At 56.7% G+C, this 10,084-nt stretch overlaps 1 protein-coding gene across 1 annotated transcript; it reads left to right on the top strand.

Annotated features, from left to right (window-relative positions):
* The first annotated feature begins 842 nt into the window (after positions 1-842).
* On the top strand, positions 843-9,962 carry HIPK4 (homeodomain interacting protein kinase 4). The gene is made up of 4 exons (XM_086352546.1): positions 843-2,687; positions 6,824-7,180; positions 8,045-8,893; positions 9,477-9,962. Exons 1-4 carry the CDS (start codon positions 1,476-1,478, stop codon positions 9,654-9,656), a joined length of 2,598 nt encoding a protein of 865 aa, XP_086208672.1. The 5' UTR covers positions 843-1,475; the 3' UTR covers positions 9,657-9,962.
* The last annotated feature ends 122 nt before the right edge of the window (positions 9,963-10,084 follow it).

Below are 10,084 nucleotides of genomic sequence, written 5' to 3'. Positions count from 1 at the left end.
CCTGATGCACACCCCTTGCCCAGCCCCCTAGCATTTGGGGGCTTTCCTCCCACCACGGTTGACTGTCAGTGTCCTCAGTCCATGGTCACGTTCAGGGCTGCTTCTGTCTCCTATGTTCTGACTTCTCAGGATTCCTTCCTCCTTTCTGAATGCTCTCTTCTCTCTCCTACCTCCTCCTCTCCCTCAGGCCCCTTGGGTCCTCAGGGCTCCTCCCAGGCCCTCATCCACCTCCTCACCCTCCTTGGGCCCCATCACCCTTCCCCCGGCTTCCACTCCTCACCTCTGTGCTGACAATTCCCAAAGTCTCTCCTGGGTCCACATGGGCCTCCAGTGCCTGTCTGCATCTCTGCACACCTCCCCTGGCATCTCCTGGACACTAGGAGGCAGTGTCTGGGGGTTCAGAGCTTGGCTCTAGAACACACTGCTCAGGGTCAAAGCCTGCCTCCGGCACCCCCCTGAGTGACCTTGGGCATTTTTTAAACTTCTTTTGGCCTCTATTTTTTCTTCTATAAAATGGAGGTATTAAGTTGCATATTGTAGGGACTTCCCTGGTTAAGACTCTGCACTCCCAATGCAGGGGCCCAAGTTCAATCCCTGGTCAAGGAATAAGGTTCTGCATGTCACAGCTAAGATCCGGCACAGCCAAATAAATTAAAAAAAATAAAAGATGCATATTGTGGGGAATTCCATGGTGGCCTAGAGATTAGGGTTTTGGGCTTTCACTGCTGTGCCCCAAGTTCAGTCTCTGGTTAGGGAGCTGAGATCCCACAAGCCAGGCAGCATAACAAAAAAAACATACATACATACATATATGTATGTGTGTGTATGTATATGTGTATATATATATATATATATATATATATAGTGTAAGGATCAGAGAAGGCTTCTAAAGCATTCAATATGTTAAATTTCCTAAAGTCTGCTCCCCTGAACTGCCAATCCATGTTTCCGTCCCATTGTTATCCAGGCCAGAGCCCTGGGCCCTGTCCTGCACAGCTCCCTCCTTTGCCCATAACCGGCCAGTCCCTTGGCAGTTCCTCCTGGCCTCCTGAGTGTCCCATCCACCTGCCTCCCCCGCCTCTCCCACCTGGACTCTGCTGCAGGCTGGGGGCTTCCACTCTTGCCCCCTCCAATCCACTCTTCTTCGCACAGTAGCTTTCTGACACTCAAAATCTGACCCTGGGGAGTTCCCTGATGGCCTAGTGGTTAGGATTCGTCTCTGTCACTGCTGTGGCCTGGGTCTGATCCCGGGTCGGAGAACTGAGATCTTGCAAGCTTTGAGGCCAAAATTTAAAAATAAGTAACTAAATAAAATTTTCAACCTGCCTTTTTCATTCAAAGTCCTCCTGTGGCTCCCCAGGGCCCTCAGTTGTTGGTGTCTAGTCACCAAGTCGTGTCCGACTCTTTTGTGACCCCGTGGACTGTGGCCCACCAGGCTCCTCTGTCCATGGCATTTCCCAGGCAAGAATGCTAGAATGGGTTGCCATTCCCTTGTCCAGGGGATTTTTCCAACCCAGGGATCAAACCCACTTCTCTTGCATTGGCAGGTGGATTATTTACCAGAGCCACCAGGGAAGCCCAGTGCTCTCAGAACAAGGTCCAGACTCCTTAGCCTGACACTCAAGATCCTTTGCAACCTGGCCTCGCTTTATTCACGCTGCCCCCTCCCCAGGGCAGCCACAGGCAGGGGCAGGGGTTTTCTGAACACAGACATACCCACAAATCCCCCAGCTTGGGAAGCCTGCAGCTCCTCACCTCTGTTTAGGAATGTCCCTTTGCTCTCTGCCCAAGGCCCATGTTCAGGCTCCCTTCTCTTTCGACCTTTCACCTCTCCAGCCTCTCCAGGGTTCCGCCCCTGGGCGGGGGAGGGGGGTGCCCTACCTGGCACCCCACCCCCCCATTCCAGCCAGGGGCTAAGGTCTCCAACAATAGAACCAGAGCCACTCAGCAACGCTGGAACCCATTCGGGGGGGCCTGGGGCCCCTCGTCCCAAGCCGGGAGGGCTTTGGGGGAGGGGTGCGGCCCCTGGCAGACTCACCGTGCGGCCCAGGGGTCTGGGGGTTGCCAGGGAGGTGGGGGCGAACCTTGCAGGGCAAGGCACGAGTGCGGTCCTTTTTCCCCCACTGTGGGGGCCTCGGGGCCAGCGTCAGGGCGGGAGGCCTCGGAGGCAGAGCCCGTGGAGCAGGGGTGGCAGCAGGCCGGCGTCCAGAGGCAGGGGCAGCATGGCCACCATCCAGTCGGAGACTGACTGCTACGACATCATCGAGGTGCTGGGCAAGGGCACCTTCGGGGAGGTGGCCAAGGGCTGGCGGCGAAGCACAGGCGAGATGGTGGCCATCAAGATCCTGAAGAACGACGCCTACCGTAACCGGATCATCAAGAACGAGCTGAAGCTGCTGCGCTGCATGCGGGGCCTGGACCCCGAGGAGGCCCACATCATCCGCTTCCTTGAGTTCTTCCATGATGCCCTCAAGTTCTACCTGGTCTTCGAGCTGCTGGAGCAAAACCTTTTCGAATTCCAGAAGGAGAACAACTTCGCGCCCCTCCCCGCCCGCCACATCCGCACGGTCACCCTGCAGGTGCTCCGGGCCCTGGCCAGGCTCAAGGAACTAGCCATCATCCACGCTGATCTCAAGCCTGAGAACATCATGCTGGTGGACCAGACCCGCTGTCCCTTCAGGGTCAAGGTGAGTGCACCATCCCAGGGCAGCAGGTCCCCTGCTCCTGTTCCTCACCCAGCTTCCCCCAGCCCTGGGGTCTCTCCTTGACTCTGAGGTCTCCCTGGGTCCCCCCTCCCCCTCTGAGGTCTCTCCCTCCTTGTCCACGATGGTTCTGCCCACCTCCTGGCTCTGAAATTCCTCTCTTCCCCCATCCCAGTCCTGCACCCTCTCCCTGCCAGTCCTGAGGTCTCCCCGTCCTTGTTCCATTCTTAGCTCAGCTCCTCTGTCCTGCTCCTATCCCTGCGACGTTCTAGTGGGGGAGACAGTGAAAGTGAAAGTGTTAGTCGCTCAGTCATGTCCGGCTTTTTGTGACCCCATGGACTGTAGCCTGCCAGGCTCCTCTGTCCATGGGATTTTCCAGGCAAGAATACTGGAGTGGGTTGCCATTTGCTTCTCCAGAGGATCTTCCCAACCCAAGGATCGAACCTGGGTCTCCTGCATCACAGGCAGATTCTTTCCCATCTGAGTTCCAGCGGAGGAGATAGAGTCTCCAAGATAAATGAGAAAATAAGATATGTGAACAAGAAGGAGACAAGATGAAATCAGGAGGAGAAGGATGTGGGGTGGTGATGAGTGAAACTTTAGGTTCTGTGGTCAGGGAGGCCTCCCTGAGAAGGTGACATTTGAGGGAAGGTTTGAAAGAAGGAGGGAGCTGTGTTGACATCTGGGGGAAAGCATCTGGGTAGAAGGAGCAGCCAGTGCAAAGGCCCTGAGGCAGGAGTAAGTATATGAAAGTGTGAAACTGAAGGTGTTTATCGCTTCTCGGCCTTTAGACTAAGATCAAGTGTAAAAGTGTTAATCGCTCAGTCCTGTCTGACTGTTTGTGACCCCATGGACTGTAGCCTGCCAGTCTCCCTTGTCCATGGGATATTTTCAGGCAAGAATACTGGAGTAGGTTGCCATATCCTTCTCCAGGGGATCTTCCCAACCCAGGGATTGAACCCGGGTCTCTTGCATTGCAGGCAGATTCTTTACCATCTTATATATAAATGCATATATACAAGTATGTGTGTTTGAGGAGCAGTGAGGAGGCCAGCGTGGCTGGAGCAGAGTGACTGAGGAGAAGAGGGAGGAAACAAGATCAGGGAGGGGATGGGGCGGTGGCATACGGGGCCTTTAGGGTGGAAGCACTGGAGGATCCTGGGCTGAGGAGTGGGTGTAGTCTAACGCAGGTGCTCACGGGCTCCCTCTGGCTGCAGGAGGGGAACTGAGTGAGGGGCCTGAGCAGAGAGAGAGTGTGACTGCCCCGGGTCCAGGTGGGTGGGGTCACGGGAGAAAGAGATGTGTGTTGGGGGTGGGGGGTTCCGGGTAGATGTTGTTTCTTTTGGTCACCCCCGTCGGCTGGCGGGAATCTTAGTTCCCTGGCCAGGGATTGAACCTGGGCCGCGACACTGAGAGCTCGGAGTCCTAACCACTGGACCACCAGGGAGTCCCTCGGGGTAGATTTTAGAACAGGTTATTGTACGGCAGAAACCAACACAACGTTGTAAAGCAGTTTTTCACTAATTAAAAAAATTATTAAAAAAAAGATTTTAGAACAGGATTTGCTGGTAGATCTGATGTGACGTGTGAGAGAGGAAGTGAGGGAGGCCGAAAGCCTGTTGGCCTGAGTGGCTGGAAGGACAACAGCAGGATCCTTCATTGTGAGTTTGTTCATCAGCATGTTCTGAGTGCCTACTCTGACCCTTCTGTCTGCTTACAGGTTTGTTACTCTCTGATGATGGGTCTGAACTAAGAGCCTTGTGAGGGCAGGGCCAGGGGCGTTTTGGTCACTTCTGTGTGTTTAGCATCTCCCAGCATAGCACCTTGGTGGAGTCAGTGCTAAATGAACGTCAGAGACACAGGGAGATACAGAGACAGGAAAAGGCAGATCATTGTGCCCCAACAGATGGAGGGAGAGAGACCCCAGGAAGGAGAGATTCCCGCAAATAGAGCAGGAGACAAACAGGACAGAACCACAACACCTGGTCTGCGTTGGCAGCCCCGCCTCGTTTGTGGAATGAGTGAATGAATGAATGAATTCCGTGAAGGCTGACTGAATGATCGGGGTCATCCACACTTTCTGGGATTCAGGCCTCAGCAGTCTGTGTTCCGAATCCAGATCAATAACCATTTGGGGTAACACTGCCTTCTGCAGATAGACGGTAAGGGATGGCTGAATGAAAAGCAGAATAACTCAGGGAGGGAAACTGAGGGAGAGGCTGAGATACGGTCACAGAGATTCAGAGTAAAAATGGCAGACGGCTCCCCCGGAGGCATGGCAAGACACACGGGTTTTCAGTCATTCACAATGTGACTTTGACAGGTGTTCATCGAGCACCTGTGTGAACCAAGGGCCGGGGGGGTGGGTGTCAGCAATGCTTGATGGTGAAAGAAGAGGACTTGGGTTTCAGGGTGGTGTCCTTCTAGTGGGCCCGAGAGAGACAGAGATGAGAGATACCGACAAGCAACGAGGAGGCAAAGAAAAGACAGAGACACCAACCCAACAAGAGACAGAAAGAAAGAGAATGACAGGGATAAAAAAGTCAGTTCATACATTCATTCACTCTCTCCTGGGCCCCCACCATGTGCCAGGCGCTGTTCCATCCATCTAGGGATGTGGCAGCGAATAGATAAAATCCTTGCCCTCGTGGGACTGATGTCCTCATTGGATAGAAAAGCAATGAACTCCATACAAAAGTAAAATATATGGTATGTGAAATGGTGTTATGAGCTATGGAGAGGGACTTCCTTGTGATCCAGTGGCTAAGACTCAGTGCTCCCAGTGCAGGGGGCCCGGGATCTAGCTCCTGGTCCGGGAACTAGATCTCACATGCCACAACTGAAAGACCTCCTGTGCTGCAACTAAGACCTGATTCAGCAAAAAAAAAAAAAAAAAAAAAGAGCTATGGAGAAAAACAGGGCTAGGGAAGTAAGTGCGGCTTCCAAGGTGGGGCTAGTGGTAAAGAACTCTCCTGCCAATGCAGGAGACATGAGACGGGGGCTTGATTCTTAGGTTGGGAAGATCCCCTGGAGGAGAGCATGGCAGCCCACTCCAGTATTCTTGCCTGGAGAATCCCATGGACAGAGGAGCCTGGCGTGCTACAAACCATGGGAGTCGCAGAGTCAGATATGACTGAGCGACTTAACACGCACACAGGGAGGTGGGTGAGAAGGGTGGGGTGTGCTGTTTTTGATAGGATGGTCAGCAGAGGGCTCCCTGAGAAGGTGACATTTAAATAAAGACTTGAGGTAAGGGAGGCAGCCACGTGGACATCCAGAGGAAGAGCAAGCTAGGCCCAGGGAACAGCCAGGGTAAAGGCCCTGAGTGTGAGTGTGTCTGGGTTGTTCAAGGATTGCAAGAGGCTGGTGTAGCTGGTGCTGCGTGACCATGGGGAGGGGATTGTCGAGGCAGACTGTGGGAGTCTTGAGGACCAAGGGATGAAGGCTCCGGCTCTTATCACAGGATGTGGTAAAGCCACAGGAAAATTCTGAGTAGGAGAGTAACGTGATCTGACTCAGATGGTCACAGGATCCTTGGGGCTGCCTGTGAGAATCAGATTGGAGGGCTGGCGGGGCGGGGTGAGGGTGGGCAGGGGAGGAACAGGGAGACCAGCAAGGAGGCCCTGACGTTAGTCGCTCAGTCGTGGCCAATTCTTTTGCGACCCCACGGGCTGTTGCCTGCCAGGTTCCTCTGTCCATGGAATTCTCCAGGCAAGAATGCTGGAGTAGGTTGCCACTTCCTTCTGCATTTTCTTCCCCAGTAGTCTAGGTGGGGGCTGAAGGAAGACAGGACCGGGGTGGGGGCTGAGAATGGGACACAGAGTGAGCAGAAGAGAAAGTGGATGGAGTCAGGAAGATTTGCTGATGGACAAGGCATGGGGGAGACAGACGAGACAGAGGCTAACCCCCAGGGGCATACGTTCTAGTGGAGACAGAGATCGAGAGACCAGCACACAAACCAGAAACAAGGGCTGGAGGAGAGAGGGACATAAAGAAGAGACCTAGATTCAGAGGTGTAGCACTAGACAGTCAAGTGGCAGATGCAGAAGGACCCCACCGAGAGACGCCAGGGGAGGCTCATATGGGCTACACCTGCCCAGCTGCCTCCCTCCTCCTGCCAGGTGATCGACTTTGGCTCGGCCAGCATATTCAGCGAGGTGCGTTACGTCAAGGAACCCTACATCCAGTCCCGCTTCTACCGGGCCCCCGAGATTCTACTGGGGCTGCCCTTCTGTGAGAAGGTGGATGTGTGGTCCCTGGGCTGCGTCATGGCCGAGCTGCACCTGGGCTGGCCCCTCTACCCGGGCAACAATGAGTACGACCAGGTGCGTTACATCTGTGAGACGCAGGGCCTGCCCAAGCCCCACCTGCTGCATGCCGCCCGCAAGGCCCACCACTTCTTCAAGCGCAACCCGCACCCTGACGCCGCCAACCCCTGGCAGCTGAAGTCCTTGGCTGACTACCTGGCTGAGACCAAGGTAGGGGGGACAGGTGGGGGCGAGGGCAGTCAGTGTGAGCAGTCTGCTGCACCCAGAAGAAAAAAAATCTAGGTTAGATCTCAGAGAGGACCGGAAGCTTGGCGGGTGGCGGGGGGGGCGGGGGGCGGGATGCAGGCTGTGGAAGTTGTTACAGCAAGATGGATCTGAGTGAGACCCTGGGTGGGACTGGAAGTCAGGGCAGCCACCTCTGCAGCCAGAATCATCAGAGTTGTGCGGCAAGAGTCTGGATGAGACAGCAGAGAGGACTGGAAGTCTGGGCCAGTCCGGTGGGAGCTGTCACAGGAATAGAGGGGTCTGAAGTACCTGGCAGACCTTAATAACCCCTGGGAGAATGGTCTGGGCTTGACTCGTTGGAGGCCTGAGGGCTGGGATCAGACATGGGGATCAGCTGTGGCAGCCAGAGGGGTCAGCATTTGATTCCAAAGGAGGCAGCCCTTCTGCTTGTTGCTGACAGAGGCTGCACCCATGGCTCAGGGAAGGACTGGAGGGCTGGGGCAAGAGCCAGCTCGGGTCAGTGAGAGCCCTGGGTTAAACAGGAGGACCACAGGTCACGGTCAGCCATTCTTCCTACAGCAGTAGGCGGGGTCTGGCTGAGATTAGAAGGGGCTTCTCTTGGTAGGGAGCAAGTATGACCTTCCCAGCAGTAAGAGAGCACCAAGTCAGATCCCAGGCAGAACTGGAAGTCAGGGTTCCCGTGTGCAGACTTCATAGACACGAGAGAGCTCTGGCCAGACTGGAGGGCCAACTGGAAACTAGGGTGGGGGCTCAGATGTGGGCCCCTCAGCAGGAGAGCCTGGGGCCGGAACTCCGTGCCCACCCCTGCTGCACCCCGTGTCCCACCAGGTGCGCCCACTGGAGCGCCGTAAGTACATGCTCAAGTCACTGGACCAGATCGAGACAGTGAACGGCGTCGGGGCAGCCAGTCGGCTGACCTTCCCGGACCGCGAGGTGCTGGCGGAGCACGCCGATCTCAAGAGCATGGTGGAGCTGATCAAGCGCATGCTGACCTGGGAGTCGCACGAACGGATCAGCCCCAGTGCTGCCCTGCGCCACCCCTTCGTGTCCATGCAGCAGCTGCGCAGCACCCACGAAACCACCCGCTACTACCAGCTCTCGCTGCGCAGCTGCCGCCTGTCCCTGCAGGTGGAGGGCAAGCCACCCACGTCGGTCTTGGCCGCCGCGGAAGATGGGCCCCCCTACTACCGTCTGGCCGAGGAGGAGGCGGCCATGGGCCTGGGCAGCACAGGGGGCAGCGGGCCCTTCTTCCGAGAGGAGAAGGCCCCCGGCATGCAGAGGGCCATCGATCAGCTGGACGACCTGAGCCTGCAGGAGGTGGGGCGTGGGCTCTGGGGCGAGACTCATGCCGACGTGGTCCCCGACGTGCTGGCCCCGCTCAAGGCTGCCGCTGTGGGCCGCCGGCTGCCCGAGTCCAGCCCTGAGCCCATCCTGGCCTTCTACGGCACCCGCCTGGTGGGCCGCCACAAGGTCCGCAAGGCACCGGCAGGCTCCAAGTCTGACTCCAACTTCAGCAACCTGATCCGGCTGAGCCAGGCCTCACCTGAGGACGACGCCCCGTGCAGGGCCAGCGGCTGGGCAGAAGGAGAGCGCCTTGGGGCCTCTGCCGAGCCGCCTGTCATCCCACAGCGTGACGGGGATGGGCCAGACATCAAGGACATGACCATGGATGCTGAGGTGAGCTGGGTGGGGGTGGGGGGGCAGCCAGGGTGCAGGTGATTCTGGGGTTGGGGCACAGGGAACCAGCCTGGCCTCCCACACATCTGAGTGGCCTGTAGTTGGTTCAAGGTCCAACACACACTACTAGCCCACCCTCGGGATGTGATGAGGCTCAGCAAACACTAAGACACTCCTGTGACAAGGTTCAGCAAACATGAACCCATATTCAGGCTGTGTAAAAACTCAGAACATCGTAATCCACATGTGGGAACTGATAGAGGCCCAGGACTCTGAACAAGACCGTAGCACAGCTCACCCACCTCCAGGAAGATGGGACAGAGGCTCAGCAAACAGTCCTTCAGGACACATTAAGGTCTCAGCAAACACTCCTTCAGGACACATTAAGGTCTCAGCACACACCATTTAAGCCTCCAAAATGTCGAGAGGGTTCAGGATGTACAAAATTGTCCTCAGGAAGTCACAAGAAAGCAGTTGGGACCGAAGGAGTCCACGAGCGGGCAGGCTGGCTGTTTCCAGGGTGGAGGTGGGATGTGGGGAGGGGGCTTCCTGGATGATGCCCATCTCTGCTCCTCCCCAACAGAGTCCAGGCCCTGAGCTCTTCGACCCCAACAGCTGTCCTGGGGAATGGCTGAGTGAGCCAGACTGGACGCTGGAGGGCCTCAGGGGGCCACGGGTTCAGGGGCTCCCCCCATGCCACGCCCACCCACATGGTCCATCCCGGGCCACCAGCTTTCTGCAGCACGTCGGCGGGCACCACTGATGGGTGACCCCACCCCTGCCCATCGCTGGGGGCTGCGCTGACGGGGCTGGCAACCCCTTCCTCAGAGCCATCCCCTGAACCGACAAATTATTCTTACAGAAAGATAGTTATCCAGAAATTCCCCAGCCCCCCGCCGCCCACGGTGCATGTCTAAACACAAACCCCGAACACAGAAGGGTTTCGGGGTCTGACCTGTGGCCCCCTGGGCCAGAGGGATGCAAGAAGGGGGGGGGCTTCACCCCACTGGCCCTGAGCACGCCCTTGGCCCTGCCGCCTCTGTTTATTTCAATAAAGAACTGTTCAGCAGTATTGCCCCACGCCTGTTCTCCTTGCCTGAGGCCTGAACTGGCACGGGGGGCGGGGTTCGGGGGGGGACCCAGGCGCTGTTCTCCAGTGCTGCACCCAGTCCACCACAGGCTCAGGCTGGA

The sequence above is a fragment of the Bos grunniens genome, chromosome 18, assembly GCF_055505025.1.
Source record: "Bos grunniens cultivar Pamir isolate PY7600 chromosome 18, Bosgru_T2T1.0, whole genome shotgun sequence".
Taxonomy (NCBI): domain Eukaryota; kingdom Metazoa; phylum Chordata; class Mammalia; order Artiodactyla; family Bovidae; genus Bos; species Bos grunniens.
This window is presented reverse-complemented; position numbering and strand designations above follow the sequence as displayed.

Excerpts from the sequence above, each read along its gene's own strand:
- HIPK4 (XM_086352546.1), top strand. The coding sequence starts at position 1,476 with ATGGGTTGCCATTCCCTTGTCCAGGGGATTTTTCCAACCCAGGGATCA. Across the intron at positions 7,181-8,044 it reads ACTACCTGGCTGAGACCAAG|GTGCGCCCACTGGAGCGCCG; the intron begins GTAGGGGGGACA and ends GTGTCCCACCAG. Across the intron at positions 8,894-9,476 it reads ACATGACCATGGATGCTGAG|AGTCCAGGCCCTGAGCTCTT; the intron begins GTGAGCTGGGTG and ends CCTCCCCAACAG.